Source organism: Arvicola amphibius, chromosome 17 (assembly GCF_903992535.2).
Source record: "Arvicola amphibius chromosome 17, mArvAmp1.2, whole genome shotgun sequence".
Taxonomy (NCBI): domain Eukaryota; kingdom Metazoa; phylum Chordata; class Mammalia; order Rodentia; family Cricetidae; genus Arvicola; species Arvicola amphibius.
This window is the reverse complement of record NC_052063.2, coordinates 11,262,007-11,282,841: the sequence shown is the minus strand read 5'-3', so window position 1 is coordinate 11,282,841 and position 20,835 is coordinate 11,262,007. Positions and strand designations below refer to the sequence as shown.

At 42.4% G+C, this 20,835-nt stretch overlaps 1 protein-coding gene across 1 annotated transcript in view; it reads right to left on the bottom strand.

The window, feature by feature from the left end:
* Positions 1-17,800, bottom strand: part of Ube2n (ubiquitin conjugating enzyme E2 N) — a 31,305-nt gene extending 13,505 nt beyond the window's left edge. Inside the window, exon 1 of the mRNA XM_038314678.2 lies at positions 17,617-17,800. Coding sequence (XP_038170606.1) covers positions 17,617-17,646 — 30 coding nt within the window. The 5' untranslated portion in view covers positions 17,647-17,800. The remainder of the gene's footprint in view (positions 1-17,616) is intronic.
* Positions 17,801-20,835: the final 3,035 nt, after the last annotated feature.

Genomic DNA, 20,835 nt, shown 5'->3' with positions numbered 1-20,835 from the left:
ACCACCAAGGCAACAAAGAGTGGAAGAGTTCTAGTAGGAGCATCCAGTACTGGATACCAGCAATCTAATGCACACACTGCATACATCAACTCAATGAAATCACTGCTGTCCAATTCTAAATCCTGTTACTAGCTCTTTGACTCCTGCAAATTGAGATGCCTAATGCAATAGATGCTGCTCCTGCATAAACTACCTAAATAAAGCTGCCTTGGTTGCTTGGTAACGATACAGTCTAAACTTAGAAAAGTGAAAAGGGACACGCTGGCTAGGGGTTTTGTCAAGTTGACACAAACAAGTTATCTGAGAAGAGGAACCTAAATTGAGAAAATGCCTCCCTCAGACTTCCTGAGGGCAGGTCTGTAGGGACACTTTCTGGAATAAGGATTGCTGTTGGAAGGCCTAGCGCACCTGGGGGGAGGGGCTTAAGTACCATCCCAAGTGTATGGTCCTTGGTTGTATGAGAAAGCAAGTTGAGCAAGCCATGGGAAGCCACCCAGTAAGCAGTGTTCCTCCACCATCCCTGCTTCAGTTCCTGCCTTGGCACCCTGATTTCCTCAAGTTGCTTTTGGCCATGGTGTTCATCACAGCAACAGAAACCAGAGTAGGACAGGAGGATAACAGACTGGGAATAAGGAGAAAAGAAGCACTCTTGTGGAACCGAACAGGGAAGAACAGATTATGTCAGCTACAGTCTCTTGTCAAGACCTTCTACATAGTTTAAAACCCTTTTAAGATAGTACTAATTTCATAGTACAAAGCTGAAATCATCTAGGTAATCTGAAGTATTAAAGGGAGGGTGTCATAGCCAAAACACCTTACTTTAATTCTAATTTTAGTTGGACATGTTTGCTACAAAACCTTATACACTAGCCAATCACCTTCTAAAATTGAGGCCTACCCTGAACAAAGACTCCCCGGCATTAAACTTACTAAGCATTCTATTAATAGAATGAATTAAATCTTACTGTTACTGGACACTCCCCTTTTGTAGTATCTCTTAAACTAAGTACTGTTCAGTAGTCTTTCTGCCAAGAGAAAGAATATCATATATAGATTGTTCCCCCACTACATATATATAAATGCTTAATATCTAAACAAGTAAATAATTTATTGTCAATAAAAATTGTTTTGGTGTTTGTAGTTGCTGGTCTCTAAATCCTGACCCTGCTTCAGTTAAGTGAAGTACTAGATTACAGGCACATGTCACCACATCCAACTTCCAAGTTTTTTTTATTAACTTGTTCATAGAATACAAAATTAATTTAAATAAAATCAGTCATATTCCTAGCACCAAACTCAAGAGTGTTGTTATTCTTTTTTTTTTTTTTTTTTTTTTTTGGTTTTTCAAGACAGGGTTTCCCTGTAGTTTCTAGAGAGTGTTGTTATTCTTATACAGACAAAATCCCCAAAACTGTTTAAGGTGTGCACTTGCTGGCGACTGTGACACTGCCAGCTTCATTCCTCAAGGCTGGCTGCATACTGATAAACTGACATTTTTTTTGCAAATTGTATCACAAACAAATTTTCCTGGCTTAAAAGCTAGTGATCACACTTTCACAGGTAGAGCAGGGACGATGCGAGGCTAAGCCTATCTATACTGTTAGAGTTTCAGTCTATGTGCTACCAAAACCAGCATAATGTAAATTCTTCTCTCAGCTCAATTTGGATCAAATGCAGGAACCACAGCACAATGTTGTGTCTACAGATGTCCCTAACAGATGCGACCTATGCTTCTAGTAACAAACAGAACAAAAGAAGTAGGGCAGCTCAATTTTTTGGTGAAGCATGAAAAGACACAATGGTCTAGATCTGTACTCAATCCATAATGTAGTTTCAGAAAAGAATTGAGAGCCCATGGGCTAATGAGATGGCTTAAAGGTAAATTCATTTATCATCAAGCCTGATAATCTGCTCAAATCTGACTTCCAGGACTTATAAAAGGAAAAAACTAACTCCTATAAATTTTCCTGATATCCACCCACCCCCAAAAATAAATGTAATAAAACCCAAAGCAAAGACTTTGTCACACTAAAGATGAAGTAATATGGCTGAGTGTGGCGGCGCACAACTTACAGTCAAGGCTACAGAGAAGGCCTGTCTCAAATAAAATAAAATAAAATAAAAAATAAAAGAGATAATGTAGGAAGCCCTAAGATTTTAAGGTGATGTCTCTCTCTAGACAAGCCCCCTTGGCAGGGCTGTACAACCTCAGGACAGTGCCAATGTAGTCTGCATGAATGGCAGCCTCTAATGGGTACCATTTTGCTGGTTCCAAAGTTAACTTTTTTATAGTTTAACAAATGAAAATGGATTTTACATGCTGATTTTTACACAAAGTATCTCATTTTCCTAACCACTATTGGTAAACAGGTATCACTGACTTTCAAAATGGTTGGTTCATTTCAGAATTAAAGTTAAGGTTATGTATTCTGTGTTCAAAATTTTCACTCAATAGGATACAGTGTATGCCCAGAGTGCAGCAGAATCTTTGGAAAAAAATCAGTTAATAGTAAGAACCAATACCACATAACACTCAGAACTGTGTTAGGCTTTGTTTTTGCACTCTAACCACCCTAAAGCTAACAACGAGAGAGAAGGGGGAGAGGGGAGAGGAGAGGAGAGAAGAGACAGACAGACAGACAGACACTGAGACTCAGTCAGTCAATCCATCCCAGAAAGGTCAAATAAAGTTATTCAAGCACTACTTGGCAGAGGCAAAAGTCAAGCCAAAATAATCTGGCCCTGGGTTTTGTGCTTCTACTATACATAACTACAACCACACATCATATTCCCTACAATCAGCATTTTGCTCTGGGGTACTAGGAGGATAAGGCTGAGCCATGAGCTGTATTTTAGCTCCACAAATGCCAACACTTCTACTGTCTGGAAAATCTAATGACAGTTAAAATTAACTTGAAGTGCTGTTGAATGCTACTGAGTGCACCTTCTATAGACTACCCCTTATACAATTAGCTGCTGTATGCTATCTCCACCAACCAGCATGGGCCCAATCCCAAGTATCCACATATGTGTCTCAACCCTATACCAGTGGAAGAGATGAGTATCTCCATAAGGAAAAGAAAATGACCAACTAGGTGATGTTCAAGAATTTATATGTAAGTGTAAGAATTTGGGAAGCCAGACAGTGGCTGTAAATGGTAGAAAAAGTGGTGGTGGGGGTGGCAGGAACAATGGGGACACTGTTCCAACTTCCACAAATTTACACTTCTGCTCAACAGCTTTTTATACTTACAAGGACCAAATCCAAGGGCCAACAAAACCAGGCTCAATTTGTTTTTTGCTCTTCCAGCAGCTGTAGTAATCCATCTGCTGTGGGAGCTCCTTCCGCTCCTTCAGTCAGTAGCCTTTAAGATACCAGCCCACTTGGGCATGGTCTCTTATACTAGAAATGCAACTGTAAAGCCTGCCCTGGCTCTCTTGCTTCAGACTCTCTCTTCTGGCTGTGGACTGAGCTTTCCTCTTCCCCTAATTCTCACTGCCAAGCCTCTACCGCCTCTACTTCCAGCCTGGTTGCCATCATCCAAGCCTATACTTCCTGCCTGGCTACTGGCCAAGAAGCATTTTATTAAAAATAATGCAAGTGGCAGGATAAAAGACCATTGTCCCACAGCGTCCGTCCACTTTCCTTCTCTCCTTCTATCCCTCTCCCCTCCTTAGTTTAAAAAAAACTATCTCACTATGTAGCCCTAGTTGACCTCAAACTTAGGTTGGTCCCTCTCCTGTATCTCCTAAGTTCAGGAGTCTCCTCAATTGTAATAACAAACATAGCCTCAATATTGACTATTTTATTAAAGATCTTAGGAATGGGGAGACAGCTTTGATCCCCTGCACTAGACTAAAGCCAAGTCAGTTCTGGGGTTCTCTTAACCAGCCTAGCCTAACAGCAAGGCTTGTCTCAAAATACAAAGAGGGACAGTTCCTGAGGAATGATCCTTAGGATAAATCCCCCTTGTTTCCACACAGATCACCGTTAATGTGTGTACTCTCTACCTCAAAGTTTTTGTTTGGGCTTTTTGTTTTGTTTTGATTTTTTTTAAGAATATGAAGGACTGGAGATCAAAGCATCTGTAACTCCAGTTCCAGGGGATCTGATGTTCTTTTCTAGCCCCACAGGCAATCCTGCATTCACATGGTGCACATACATTCATGCATGCACAACTCATGCATGTAAAATAAAAATAAACCTTAACTAAAAGAATTGAAATGAAACAGCATGAGAAAATTTAGAGCACTGTGCTATCTGCTCTATCCCAACTTCGGCAAGGGGCAGTGAATAAGGCCAGCCTAAGCAACTATCCTCATTCAAAGTTAAAGGAGACAAGGGTGGGGCCAGTGAAGCGGTTCAGCTCTTAAAGGCAAAGGCACAAGCCACCAAACCTGACAACTTGAGTTACACCCCCAAAATTGACAAGGTTGAGAGAAATGACTCCCACAAGTTGCCTTCTGAGTTCCACATGTACACAAGGCACACACGGGGCACATACACACGTACAATAAAATGTAAAAGAAAAGCATTTAAAGTATCAGGTTAAATTCAATCATGCCGTGTGGAGAGCCTAAAAATAACGTAACAAAAAACAACTGTGAAATAATTCAACAGTACATTTAAAAAAGACGAATGAATGTGGGGGCCAATGAGATGGTTCAGCAGGCAAAAGCACTTGCTGGTAGGCTTGGTAACCTGAGCTGGATCCTCAAAACCTAGAGGAAGGAAAGCACCAACTCCCAAAGGCTGTCTTCTGACCTCCACAAACATGCCATCGCACCCACACACATAGTAATAGTTTTTTTTAAAAAAAATGGACCAGTAGGATTGCTCAATGGATAAAAGGTGCTTGCCACTAAACTTGAAGACCTAACTACAATTCCCTGAGCCCACAGGGTGGAAAGGAAGAACTTTCCAAAGTTCTTTTTTGCTCTCCGCATGCACACTATAGAATGTGTACATGCAAAGACACATACACAAGTCAACAAAATGCACAAAATTAAAAATATAAATGTAGAACTCATTTCATACTGCTAGTTTTACAAAGTCATAAAAAAAAATCGCCCTTAGAATAACTGATTTAAGCCGGGCGATGACAGCGCACACCTTTAATCCCAGCACAGAAGCAGAGGCTGGTGGATCCGAGTTTGAGGTCAGCCTAGTCTACATAGCAATTTCCTGGACAACCAGGGCTACATAGAGAACCCTGTCTCAAAAAAACAGTAACAAAAATAAGTAGCTGTGGCTGCTCTTCCAGAGGACCCAGATTCAATTCCCAACAACTATATGGCAGCTCACAAATGTCTGTAACTCCAGTTCCAGAGGATCAAAACATCCTCACACAGAGATGTATGCAGGCAAAATATTAATACACATGAAATAAAAATAAAAAATTTTTTTTTAATGTAGCAGGAGTCCTGTAGAGCTTTGCAGCTGGTTTGACTCTGGAGTGTTAGTTGACCTGGCTTTGATCTATCTTCTGTGACTGCTAACTTTTTTGTGTGTCCCCTCACCACCTTCTGTTTGAAGTATGTAATCTTACCAGAGTGGTTCCTAAAAGGTTCAAAGCCTATGCAAAACTTGGTTGTGGGAGGACTCAGAAAACTGAGATTTTTTTTTCCTACTGTGACTGGGAATTGCTTTAGCATTTGTCTCTTTGAGGAGCTTCTGATAAGAGGTTATGGTGCCCGGAAAGTGACTTGCCAAGGTGTAAATTGCATAACAATAAAAAAAGCCTTTTTTAAAAAAATTGAAATAATATAAATAAAAACAATACAAAAAAGCTAGCTAGATTTAGCCAGAATACTTAAAGAGACTCATTAGAACCATCTCTGAAAACATTTTACAAAAATGTACACAAACATCTACAATGGTGGAATATGGATTGCATTAAGAGTCTTTAATATGTAATGATTACTTAAAGCTAGAAAAGCATAAACTGGGCAGTGGTGGATCTCTTTGAGTTCAAGGTCAACCTGTTCTATAAGAGCTAGTTCCAGGACAGCTCCAAAGCTAGAGAAACCCTGTCTTGAAAAACAAAAACAAAAAAGAAAAGAAAGAAAGTATAGCAGCCTTCCCCTAAGCTTAACCAACATCCTACAGATCTCTACAGGACTGAAGCCAAGCCAAGTACTGTAACATCACAAGAGCATCTTATTCCTCCTACCTATAAGCAGCGCCATGTCAAGCACTTTTCTGCCTTTACAAAAGGTCTACACTGGAAAATCGGTGTTAGCTATGATGTCAACACCTCTCACTTATCTTCCTATGACTGCAGAAAACTTGTTCCTCAAGGATTCTTTTCCTATTGAGTATCACCTGACATTCATCCAATTTGAAATTTATCCAATATTGAAAGAACCAAGTAAAGCATCATTTCTCATTAGCTAGGGATGATTTAACTTAAGAGCAGGCAAATTCATCACTGTGATCAATAAATATAGAAATATCTTAGGGAAGGAAGCACAGAAAGGACCTATCAATGAAATAAGATGACAGGGAAGATTGTGAGGTTTTACATCTCACTTACTTTTTGTGTGTGCATGCCTGCGTATTGCACATGAGTGTGGATGTCAGAAGACAACTTGCACAAGTCTGTTCTCATTCTTCACAAGGTTGGTACCCAGGAAGTGAACTCAGGTTATCAGGCTTAGCAGCAAACACCTTTGCCCACTGAGCCATCTAGCTCACCAGCCCAACTGTGAGGTTTTACATGGCAGATGGAGTTGGAACCCAAGCCTATCAACAATGGAGACCCCTGAAGATTACATTTTCAGGTATCTCACTGTGAAAGTGTTTGTGAATGAAGAAAAGGTGATGGGGGAAAATCCATAAGAGGTCAAAAGCCCACATAAAAAAATCTGGAAGAGCAATGGATCTCAGACAACTAAAACTAAGGTGGCCCTGGTGAGGCTGGCAAAGGAAAGAAACACTAGCAGTACTGATACACATATCAGAAGTCCAGAAGATATAAATTTTTCTCTGTAAAACGAAGTTGGATGAAATATACAAGACTTCTACGTGAAGATAAAAATCAGGAAATGAGATAAATCTAAAACCCAGTTTGTTCTATGTTTGTTCAGTCACCCATAACCAAGGTCTGGAACTCACTATACAGCCAAAGATTACCTTGAACTTCTCTCTGGTCCTATGACTAATTCCTCAGTGCTGAGACCACATGCATGCACCACAACACCCAGTATATATATGAGCACCTGTTGGATTCATGGCCTTGTTGTGCAAGCTAGGCAGGCATTTTTCCAACTGAGCTACATACATATCCAGTCCTAGTAGAGATTTCTTTTGCAGGTTATGGAAATATTTCTTTTGGAATTAGTGGTACTGTTCACATGGCTCTGAATATATTTTTAAAAAAACCACCAAATTTCAAAACTTCAAAGTACTGAATTTTACATTATATAAATTATACCTTAAAACAAATGAGGTAGGCAGTGGTGGCACATGCCTTTAATCCCAGCACTCAGAGGCAGAATGATCTCTTCAATATCCAGTGAGAATACTGAATAAAAATACGAATTTTCCCTATTACTATTTTTAGTATAGAACATTTGGTACAATAACTGGATTTTTAATAATGTATTGACAACCTTCTAAAATGAAAGAACTTTGTAAATTAAAATCTGAATGTAGCGGCAGTGTATTCCTATAATGCCAACGTACATAACTAGAGGCAGGAGGATCAGAAATTTAAGGTCATTCTATACAGCAAATTCTAGGCCACTCAAAGATATGAGATTGAGGTTTGGGTTTTTTTTTTTTTTTTTTTTTTTGAGACACGGTTTCCGTGTAGCCTTGAACTCTGAGATCCACTGGCTGAGTGCTGAGACTGAATAGGTGTGCCACCACCTCCTCACTAAGACCCAGTCCTAAAAACCCAGCTGTGTAGAACATTCCTTTACATTGTGTGAATACATGTCACTATGACTGACTGGTTTAATAAAGAAGCTGACTGGCCAATAGCTAAACAGGTAGGGGTAGGTGGGGCTGCCAGACAAAGAGATGGAGAAGAGGTGTCTAGGGAGTTGTGAAGAGATGTAGAGGAAGCAGATGGGAAATGAACTTGCGATACTGAGAAAAGGTACCGAGACATGTGGCAGGGCGTAGCTAAGAAACATGGATTAGTTAAAATGTAAGAGCTAGTAACAAGCCTGAGCTACTGGCTGAGCATTTATAATTAATAAGAAGTCTCCATATAGTTATTTGGGAGCAACAATAGAATACTTAAATTCATGGGGTCCTAGCTTCAACTCTAGCACAATAAAAAGCAACAACAAAAACACAGATAGACATGGGGGGGGGGGGGGGCTTAATGAGACTAGCTCTTCTACAGCCAAGGGTAAGAAATGTCAAGGTTTTTTGTATTGTTTTGTTTCTTCAAGACAAGGTTTCTCTATAGCGTTGGAGCCTGTCCTGGAACTAGCTGTTGTAGACCAGGCTGGCCTCAAACTCACAGAAATTCACCTGCCTCTGTCGAGTGCTGGGATTAAAGGCATGCACCACCACTGCCTGACAAGAAAAGCCAAGTTTTATAATTGTGAATCACTGTTTCCAACTGTGGAAAAAAAGATCTCTAGGCTAATACCAAGAATTAGCTGCAGGCAGGAGAAAACTATAAGGAACGCAGTTTTTCTTATTCTCTCCTAATGGAAGTCAGATACAAATAAATACCTTCTCTGGAGTTAACAAAATGGAAAACAAAAAAGAATCTGAATCCACTTTTAGACTTATTTAGTAGACCACAAAGGCTTTTTTTGTTGTTATTGTTTGTTTTCAGGAGGATGGGAGGGTGGTTCGAGACAGGGTTTCAACAGTTCTGGCTGGCCTTGAACTCAAGAGGGATCAGAGTGCTCTGCTTCCCGAGTAATGGGATTAAACACCCAGCCAAAGACAGTTTTGTTTAAAGTTAATATTCAAATGGTTTCATAGCGATATGACACTTGAATGTCTTCCTATTAAAAACAAAGTCAAATCTGGTAAACAAGTCAAATCTGGTACAACAGGGCTGTAATGAATCCTAGCATTTGGGAGTGCTGAGAGGCAAGAAGACTCCTTGTTTGAGGACTGGCCACACAGCAAGACCTCTTCTCATGGGGAAGGGAGGGATTCAAAGAGAAGACAGGAAATAGCGAGTGACCTGGTGACAGCTGTTTTCTAGCCCAGTCTCAAAGAACCACAAACTGAATTCAGGGAACTTGAGCAAACCTACAACAAACTTCAATACTATATTAGGTAAAAGCCTGTGATTAAACAGTAAAGAATTTGATGGGGGGGGGGGCAAAAAGACAGAGCCTGGAGAGATGGCTCAGCGGATGAGCACTTGCTATTCTTACAGAGGAGCCAGATTTGGTACCTAGTACCTGCAGAGCAATTTACAACTGTCCTTAACTCTAGTTCCAGGGGATCTAGCACCCTTTTCTGGCCTTCATAGACACCACATGAGGTGCACCTACTACAACATGTAGAAAAAAATACTCACACACACACAACTAAGTTTTTTGCTTTAAAGCAAAAAAACTTAGTTCCTAGATCCTTCACTTGAATATGCTTCCATTTCACTAGTCCACATATAAAAATACATGTGTAGGACTTAGCCCAGGGAACTAAACCACTTAAGTTTAAATTAATACTCCATAAATCCCTGAACCCCCTGTGCAGGACACTTATCTATAAAAAGGGATAACACAGTCACAGAATTATTGCTGGAATTAAAGTAATGTACGTACTGTGTGCTTAGAACAATGACTAGTTCATTACCAGTAAGATACCACTATTATATAGAATAAAAAACTGTATGGTCAACCTCATTTCAAGAATAGTTGCCACTGAGCTGGAGAGATGTCTCAGAGGTTAAGAGCACTGGATGCTTTTCCCAGAAGTCCGGAGTTCAATTCCCAGCAACCACATGGTGGCTCACAACCATCTATAATGAGATCTGATATCCCTTTCTGAAGTATACATATCTGCAGAACATTGTATGCATAATAAATAAATCTTTTAAAAAAATAGTTGCCCCAATTTTGGGTATGGTGTCTCATGCCTATAATTCCATTATTTGAGAGGTTGACACTGGAAGGCTGCAGAGTTTAAGGACAGCTACATAGTAAATTCTGGGACAGCATGATTTATGACAAATAAAAATTATCACTACAACAGTATCTGGTATCACCTAGAAGACAAACCTCTAGGCTATACCTACAAGAGATTATTTGGATTAAGTTAGAACATGGGCATTCCCATGAAGTATTACCTTAATTTGTTTAATTTGGTTGAGAAGACCCACCCTAAAGAAAGGGCTTGCTTGCTTTCTGGGCTGTGTAAGGACTGGATATTAATGGAACATGAACATTCATTGCTCTTGGCTTCCTGTGCATATACAACTTGGCCAGGGGCCTCAAACTTCTGCCTTTAGCTTCCCTACCAGGATGAAATGTACTCTTGAACTGTGAGGGGAAATAAACCTTTTCTTGGGCTGGAGAAATGTCTCAGTGGTTAAGAGCACTGGCTGCTCTTCCAGAGACCTGGGTTCAATTCCCAGCACCCACGTGGCAGCTCAAAACCATGCTTAAGCTCTTCTCTCTTTTCCCCCTCTTCCTTCTGCCCCTTCACCCCACTGTCCTACACTCCCCACCCCTAATAAACAGCCTTTCCACAAAAAAAAAAAAAAAAAAAAGAAAGAAAGAAAGAAAAACCATGCTTAACTCCAGTTTCAGAGGATCTGACGCCCCCTTCCAGCTTCCACGGACACCAAACAGACATACAGACAAAACACATGGTGTGCAGACATACACATAGGCAAACACCTGTACAAATAAAATAATAATAAAAAAACACCTTTCTCTTTCCTTAAGTTTTATGGGGGTTTTTGATCTGGTTTTTTTGAGACAGGATTTTTCTGTGTAGCCTTAACTGTCCTCAAACTCAGAGATCTGCCTGCCTCTGCTTCCCAAGTGCTGAGATTAAAGGCGTGAGCCACCACCGTCCAGAATTTTTGTGAAATTTTTAATCATGGCAACAGGAAAAGAAACCAATACCCCTGGGCTAGAGTATAAGACCATATCTAAAGAAGTCAATACCCTGGGCTATAGTATAAGACCATACCTAAAAGAAAAAGTCACTATATACTAACTACAACTCTCTACTGAACATTATCCACAGACTAAATCTGAATTTAACAATCTAAAAACTGACAAAGGTTTGCCTGCTGAAGAGTGTTTTGTAGTACTAAACAGAAATCAAATACAGGGCCTCACACATTAAACAAATACCGTAACCACTGAATCACCTTCCCATACACCCCTTATATAGCCAAGGTAGTACTCAAACTCACTATCTTCCTGCCTCAGCCTCCTGGGAGGCAACAGCAGTGACATACCACTATTTCTGGCTGCTCAACAGTGATTAATGTTCACTCTGAACACAGTGACTAAACAGTAATAATTTTCAACAAATCCTAACCCCAAAGCTTTTAAGATGTTATACAATCATGCATACTGGACCACTGCTTTCTCTCTACTTTATTCCATACAACTTTCCAGGTGAGGACAGAAAGACAGACAAATCAGTTATAAGAGAATGAAATGTGCCCAGGGAGTCTTACTAGCTTATGGAGTAAAGTTTTCTTAGCTACAATAGCTGTAATCCCTAAATCTGTAAAGACTGAAAATACAAATTGATTTGTCTAAAATTAACCAAACTGACAGAGACAAATGAGAGCACTGAAAATTAAAGAAGAGCTTGCAAAGCTGAACAGCCAATTTTCTTTTTTAAACCAAGATGTATCAGTAATTAGATGCTGAAGTCAACGTTTCAAAGTACTTTAGGGACTGGCTATGGATCAGCAGTAGGAGCTCAAGTTTAAAATGTGCAAAGTGAGGCTAAACTACATAGTGAGCTGCAGGACTAAAAAAAATAAAAACCAAGAATGTATCTGGGCAGAACATACCTCCATAATCTCAACACTTAGGAGGCTGAAACAGGAGGATCACAAGGAAGAAACCATCCTGGGATATACTGCAAGGCCCTGACTCAAGAAGAAATAAAAGACAGTAAGAAGGAAAGGAAGAGAAGAGAAGCAGAACACTCACCAAGCAGGAAAGCAGAACTGGGAAAAAGAATGGCTAATCTCAAGAAACTGGCTTGCTAAGCCTGTAGGTTGGCTGTTTGACAGGTTGGTTTTGAGATAGCCTTATGTATTCCAAGCTGGATGAAATGCAATGGAAGAGGATAACCTTGAAGTTCAGGATCTTCTGGCATCTACATCCTGAGTACTCAAACTACACCCAATAGGCCACCAAACCCAGGGCGTTTACATGTTAGGCAAGCAACCACATCACCAGCTTACTAGATTTTAATCAAGTAAGTCAACTCCTTAAATCGGCTACCACTTTATCACAGTATTTTCTGGTCCATGACTAATTTTTAAAAGACAAAAGAATGTCATTCTGAATGTTTCAGCATACTCATGATCCCAACACTCTGGAAGCTGATGCAAGACATCAAATTCAAGACCAACCTAGTCTCAAAAACAAGGGATCAGGGCTGGAGAGATAGCTCGGTGGTTAAGAGCACTGGCTGCTCTTCCAGAGGCCCTGAGTTCAATTCCCAGCAACCACATGATGGCTCACAACCATCTGTAATGAGATCTGGCGCCCTCCTCTGACGTGCGGGCATACATGGAGGCAGAATGTTGTATACATAATAAATAAATCTTTAAAAAACAAAAACAAAAAACAAGGGATCAGAGACGGCTCAGTGAGTAAAAGCATAAACCTGCCAGAGTTCTATCCCAAGACAGAACTCATGGTAGGAGAACCAACTCCCATAAATAGTCCTTTGAGCTTCTAAATGTGCCACGGTCCATGTGAACACAAGCAAACACACACACACACATACACACAAAAACACACTTACTTGAAAAAATGGGGGGTTTCAAGACAGGGGTTCTCTGTGTAGCACTGGCTGTCCTGGAATTTGCTCTATAAATCAGACTGGCCTAAAACTCAGAGATCCATAAGTCTCTACCCTCCCGAGTGCTGAGATCAAAGGCATGCACCACCACCACACCCTGCTAAAAATTAAGATTTTTAAGATCAGAGTATCCTATCAGTGTAACATAAAGCTGAAATAGATTTATCTGTTCCCAATATAGCCAGTTTTTCTTTATGATAAAAAGGGTGAGAGAAATCTCTCCCTTTGGGAATACTTTTAAGTGGCCTTTGTTAGTTTTAAATTGAGAAAAATTCTAATGCCAAATGATGTGGTGGTCTAGATCCTATAATCCCAGCATTCTGGAGGCTGAAGCAAGATCTCAAGTTTGAGTACAGTTCAGGAGAGTTAGGCAAGACCTTGTCAGAGAGCCGCAAGGGGATGGGAGTAGGGATTAATAGCTAAAAAAAAAAAAAAAAACTACCAATACCCAGTATCACCCACAAAAAATGCCATAAAAATAAAACTATTAATATTGGAGAGCACAGTTTAAAAAGCTATCAACAAGCACGTAGTTAAAATCCTACAAGGCAGCTCTATAAAGAGTGAATCACCTTGAAGCTAAATTGTTGACCAGGTGGGTGGAGAGGATATCAAGCATTTGCATGAGTAGAGGAAGAAGCAGAACACACATGAACTGAACTACTGTGCTCTTTCTGACAGGACACAAGTGTCTGCAGTGAAGAACTGAAATCCTGAAAGGTAGATGGGTGAATTTTAACCGTCTCTCTGCATACTTTAGAGCTTTTCACCTGTTTGGTCTTAGTCTTGTTTTTTGATGAACTGGGTGTGGAACACAAAAGACAGGTCAATTGGTAGAGGGCTTGTCTAGCATGAAAGCACCACAGAAAACTGGGTGCAGTGGTACACGTGGAGGCAGGAAGATCAGGAGTTCAAGGACATCCTCAGCTAAAAAAAAAAAAAAAGGAAGTCTAAGGCCAGCCTGGTTTAATATGAAATCTTGGGCACAAAGAAAAAAAGTATATATGAATATATATGGGTATACATACATATGTGTGTATGTGTATATGTGCACATATGTATCTTTTCAGACACTGTGGGTTCAAATGAACACTACTAAACAGCAACAACATCAAAGTATACAATCATAGCTCCTCTAAAACATTTTCCAAATAAATCTCATTCATTATATCAATTAATATTGCAATGTCTTATCATATATTTGCCAAAGATTCTCTTGACATTAAGCAGCAATGCTAAAATCACCCCAAGCCATAATACAACTTTAAGTGCTAAGTGCCATACAGCAGAAGAGAGGGGACTATGTGGACACAGAAACAAGACAATTAAGGTAGACCTCTCTTAGGACAGGATTTATGAGAAAAGAGCACAATACATTACCAAAGTGAGCAAGGCACTTTGAGACCAACAAAGGCTACACAGTGAGACCCTGTCTAAAGCAAAGGAGAGATTATCTTGCACTTTATTGCCATCAAGGTATCTGTACCTTCTTTGTCATTTCCAAAAAAGAGACAAAGAGGTCACACTTCCAATTTTAAGACCATAGGAAAGTCATTTTAATGACTAGGCTGTGAAACATGTTATCTAGTTCACAAAATGTCATCAAGGATCAGCGGCTTTAGAAACACACAAATATAGATTAATAACTGCCCAAAGCAAAGTGTCTAAATCAAACTACTTAGTATTTGTTTTTTTGTTTTTTTTTTTTTTTTTTTTTTGGTTTTTCGAGACAGGGTTTCTCTGCAGCTTTTTTAGAGCCTGTCCTGGAACTAGCTCTTGTAGACCAGGCTGGCCTCGAACTCACAGAGATCCGCCTGCCTCTGCCTCCCGAGTGCTGGGATTAAAGGCGTGCGCCACCACCGCCTGGCTACTACTTAGTATTTGTGAGATAAGAATAATAATACTGCCAGGTATAGTTTAATTATACTTTTAATTCCACAACAAGAAGGCAGATGCAGGGAGATCTCTGAGTCTGAGACCAAGAGGAGTTACACGAAGAAGTACTGTCTTTAAAAAAAAAAGACTATTAGCATTAATAAACCTTATCCTTTGAAAGCCAAAGGCTACCAAGAAATACAATAACCCAATAGAAGAAAGTATGGCCTAAAGCCTCAGCTACCCTTACCCACTGTTCTAGTCATATAAACCCCTGTACAGAGGTAACCTGTTTGAAACAAGGTCTCATATCCTGGGCTGACCTTAACCCCTTAAGCAGCCAAACCCTCCTGCCTCTATCACACTGGATCTTAAGTATTAAACACCTCGACCGACAGGTGTGGTGACACACACCTTTAAAGTCACAGACAAATCAGTTTGAGTTCCAGGCCAGACAGGGCTATTGAGGAACCACTGCATCAAAAAAACAAAAACAAACAAAGAAATACCATGACTGGTTTATGTGCAGCGTTGAGGATGGAACACAATAGGCTTGTAAGCACTCTACCTGAGCTACTTCCAGTCCAAAAGTTACTTTTCTAAATAAACTTTAATGTATGCTTGGTGGTAAGGAATTTGCAGAGTATGTACAAAGCCCTGACTAGTTTCAATCCAATTAGAAAATATTTTTTCTTTATTGTAGAACCTACATAACACAAAAATGGATACTAAAAAATTCTAATCCCTTAATCTGCCCCAGTGATTGAAAAAAAAATTCTTTACAGCTAAAAGTACTGAAGTCAATTAATATTAAATAAGTTAAAGGTGCCTGCAATGAAATACTGTTAAGATTATATTACAGCACGAGCTTACCACTACCTTGTTTTAAAATAGCAGAACATCAACACTGAATATGTGCATAAGCATTGTGTACCAAATGAACTGAACTATGGGCATTTTAACTTTCTTACTTTAAGACATTTCTGTAAATTTATAACCAATATTCCACAGAATTCATTTTCTCATCCAAGACTTTCATATTACTGAAGAATATTAACCTTCAGAATCAAGCAAAAGTGAAAAATAACATCAACTATTAGGTTTACTGTGCATTTTCGAGGATTATATTCATTATCAATCTGCTATGTTTAGTCCATATTTAATGGTCTGGTGGAAAGCAGTCGTTTCTCTTTTCTTTTTTGGTTTTTCAAGACAGGGTTTCTCTGTAGCTTTGGAGCATGTGCTGAACTAGCGCTGTAGACCAGGCTGGTCTCGAACTCACAGAGATCCGCCTGCCTCTGCACGGACCACCGCCACCCGACTCAGCAATCATTTTTCAAACGGAATCCTGATTAACACGCTCACTAGTAGCCATGTGTCTGTATCAGAATTTAACGACAGTCAGGATCTCCCAGTGCACGAACTAACAATTACAATTTACTCGGAAAAACCCTGAGATTCATAATATAGAGGTAAAAGTCTATGTTAACACTCCAGCGCTCACATCTTATTCTTTCTTCCTAAGGACTTTTGTCTTACAAATGGTCTTGTTTTCCTAATTCAAGCACCTTCTGTCAGACTCACACACAGTTGTGACTGCCGGATAGCCTACACAGTGCATCACATCCTCCAAAGAGGCCGTCGATTCAAGTAGTACAAATCTCGCCTTAAACTTTCAAGAGTGAACGCTGCTATAAATACATGCTCACTAGATTACAACAAGCAAAATGAAGCTTCAATTCGGGCAACTCACTGGCACACTGAGCGGTGCAGATTTTTAATATCCTTTGTTAAAAAAAAGTCCCTCAAAAATTTAAGATTTAGTCTTCTTGGATTGCAATACCTATCGCGTCTGAAGACTCAACGGTATGATGTAAAGACTTCAGAAAAATCAAGATACGACTCTCTTCACGGTTCCAGACGTACTTATCAAAACACAGTATTCCTCAAGAGCCACGGAACCGCCTAATATTTAAGGCGCAGGAACACGGCGAAGGCCAACTATGTCGCTCATCATCATCCCCGTAACCGAGGCCCTCCAGAAGCCGTGGGTGAAACTAGCGCCTCGGAATAGAAAACACTCGGCACAAAAAAAAAAAAAGAGTTTGCCAACCGGAGTGAAATTACTTCGCGGTGATCACCAGCAAAAAGACAAGAGAAGCGAACGCGGAAGCTGGGGCAACCGGGCGCCAAGCCCCCAGCGGCGCTGAGTGCGGGCAGCCGGGGCGAACATGTGCGGTCGGCGGCAGGGCGCGCGGCCCTTATCCCGGAGCCGCCTCTCGCCAGCGGCCCCGCCCGGCTCCCGGGGCCGGTTCATTCATTCTGCACCCAGGACCGCCGCCGACGAGAACCGGGGCTCCGCGGCGGAGCGAACGGCCCGGGCCACAACCCGCGCTCCGGAGCCCAGGCCACGCCGCGATTCCCGCCCGCGGATGAAGAAAGCCTGCCGAGGCCCTCGGCCGGTCCCGCGCCAGCCCCGCCCTCCCCCCGGCACCGGGCCGGGCTTCCCCCTCCCCGGCCGCGGCCCCACGGCCCCGGAGCCCCCGGTGTCCGGCGTTCAGCGGCGGCCGGAAGTCTCCCCGGCGCCCCCTCCTCAGCGCCCGACTTCCTCGCCGCCGAGGCCAGACCCTTCTCCGCGATGCCTCGGGCCTCTCGGCGGGCTGCCTCGGCAAGCAGATGGCCGCGCGGCCCGGCGCGCTAGCGGAGGGGAGCCGAGCGAGAGGCCCGAAGCCCGCTTGGGCGGTTACCTTGATGATCCTGCGGGGCAGCCCGGCCATCTTGTCAGAACCCGAGTTCGGCCTCTGCTCTTGTCTCCGGCTCCGCTCGCCTCACGCACGAGTGGAAGTCCCGGGCTCCACTTCCGGGGGACGTCGCCGCGCCCGCCGCCGCTGCTGCTGCCTCCGCCGAGGCCCCTCGGGAAATGTAGTCCCTGCTTGGGCGCGGGCTTCGGGCGGCCTTCCCTCCGACCTGCTGGCCCCCTCCCCCGCACTCCCCGCCCCAACCCCAGCCGGGGGTGGCGGAAGTGACGCTCCGCGGCGGGGCAGGGACTTGGGGGAGGCGGCGCCGAGCAGCTTCTTCGCCCGCGGCGGAATCTACGCGAGTCTGCGCGTCCGGCGTCCACGAGCGGCTACGTGCGGCCGACCACGCCTGCGCCGGTGGGCGACGTCACAAAGACCCGGCCCCCGACGCAGCCCATTCATTCAGTCGTTCCGTTTGTTCATTCAATGTCGCCGCAGCGCGTAACCGCGGTTCGGGTCATCGCGCGCTCGTTCCAGTCGTGGAGCAGACCGGAACTCGATGGCAAAGTTTCTAACTGGGAAATTCGCTAATTATCGAGGCCCTGACAAGTAATTCTAAACGTTTAAATTTCACATTTAAAAGAGGGGTGGTCTCTCTGACTCCCCTACCCTCAAGAGGAAGAGGCAAAAGGAATGTCTCTAAACGCTTGGGCCTAGCAGGATTTTTATCCTTTGGGTTTATTGACTTTTCGGCGAATGTCTCTACTATATTCCTTCAGCTGCCTTCGAACCCGTGATTCTTCTGCCTCTGCCCGCTGCGTGCTGGGATTGTAGGTCTGTAGCACCACTTAGGGCTGAGCCTAGCACCTGAGACTTATTTCCTAACCAGAATGATCGACCTAGAGGATCGGAGCATTCAGTAATCCCTAAAGGAGTTGTACTATCTATAGAGTGAAGGCCCTAAAAGTAGAGGTGTCCCAAGAGAGATTGCTGGGTGTTTTCATTTCCTTTTGCTATGACAAAATACCCCACGAGGGCAACGTAAAGGAAAAAGGGTTCGTTTCAGCTCAAAATTACAGGCTACAGCCCGTTATAAGGGGATAGTCGCAGCAGCAGGAACTTAAAGATAGCTGGCCACATGGAATTCACAATCAGGAATTTTACTTGCTAGTGCTCACCTTTCTGTTTGGACAGCCCAGGTCACATCCGCAATTAAGATGGCTGTCCATAAATCAGTTAAATCAAGGCAATCCTCCCCCCCCCCCCCACACACACACACACACATTGCATGCCCAGAGGCCTTTGTCCTGCTGCTTTCTAGATTCTATCAAGTTGACAACACTAACCAACACTGTCTGGTGCCTTCAGGGGCCGGATCCAAGGATGTAAACCACCATGCCAGAGAGACAAATGGAGCCATTTCTCCAACCCTGTTCATGACACTCAAGATGTTGCGGCTTCCATTTTAACATGCGGTGTTGACGGGGGTTTTTTTCCTAAGATTCTAGCAAAACAGCGCAGATGCTTTCCTGAGCAGGTCTGCCCAAACACAGGCCTCACCTCACAGTGGCTCCCAGCACAGGAGTACACACCGGTTGTTTTACCCTTCTGGTGTTGGGAGCTGTGAACCCCCAGATCCTGAATTTTTTGTGAACAACTTGTTACGCTTGCAGCTGCTCTGAGCAAAACAAATTGTTTTCCTGTGTTTTGCAGCTGCTCTGAGCACGAGACCCACAGGAGTTCCTGATGGCAGGGGAGTGCTTCCTGGTGGGTTTGACTGAGGCGTCCCAGAGTACCAGGTTCAATTCCCAGCACCCACAACTGTCTGAAGATCCAGTTGCAGGGGATCTGACACCTTCACACCAATGCACATGAAATAAAGTTAAGTAAACCTAAAAAATATTTTTTAAAAAACCAATTATTAAAACATGATCCACAGCATAAACAAATGAAACACATCTTAAAATAATAATCTGTGGGGGCTGGAGAGTTAAATTCCCAGCAACCACATGGTGGCTCACAACCATCTGTAATAAGATCTGGTGTTCTCTTCTGTACTGCAGGATACATGCCGGAAGAACCCTGTATACATAATAAATAAAAATATTTAAAATAATAATAATAATTTATAACACAAATTCTAACAGGTATTAATAATAAAAAGTTGGAGTCAGTTATGGGGTGAAAGCTGAAGTATCAGAGACACAGAGCAGCCAGTCACTAGAGAGTTCTTACCTCTACCAATGCTCAGACCAGTGGGGTGATCCTGTCCTCAGACTGCAACCTCAGACTGACTACACTGAGCTCCTGTCTCCTCTCACTGCCCAGTCTCATTTCTCCAGTTTCCAACTCCCTAGTGCTGGGATCACCTCTGTGAGCTGTTTCTCTTTTAGACTGGATCAATTTCCAATTTCACGTAGCCCAGAGATCCATCTCCCTGTCTCCCAAGTTCTGGGATTAAAGTGTGTGCTACCACTGCCTGGCCTCTATGGCTAGCTATCGTGGCTCTGATCCTCAGGCAAGCTTTATTTGTTAGATCATAAACAAAATATCACCACAAATATTCTACCACACAAACAGCAGCAGATGATGAATACATGCGTGATTGACACAGCTTGGTGCAGGGTTACAATAAAAGACTGCAGAAGAGGCGGGTCATGCCCTGCTGCACTTAAGAGTCCATCGTAGACAAGACAGGGATTGCAGTCTAATGTGTTCAGCTGTAACAGGTTTTCCCAAGGTGCTATTGGAACAGAGAGAAGCATTAACTGCCTTAGAATTCAAGGAGGTTGTTAAAATCTTAAAGGAGCTTCTAAATCAGTGGTGGCCCCCAACCTTCAAATTATTTTCATCACTACTTCATAACTGCAATTTTGCTATTGATATGAACCATAATGTAAATATCTGTGTTTCCGATGGTCTTAGACAATCCTTTAGGGGGTCGAATGACCCACAGGTTGAGAATTGCTGTCCTAAATGGTGCGTTAGAGTCTGTGGGACATGAAATAGCCTGTAAAGCAGCCCTTTGCTATGAGGAAGAAGAGAAAATGCAATAAGGAAAACTCAGAATATGAGCACAGAAAATCCAGGAAGAATATGAGAAGTGTTTTATGCTGGGTTGTAATACATCCGTACATGTGTACTATTGGCTACAGTATGGTTCGCGAGCTGGGAAAGGGGCCTGAAGATTTAAACACACAGAGACAGACAGAGACATGGATCATCCTT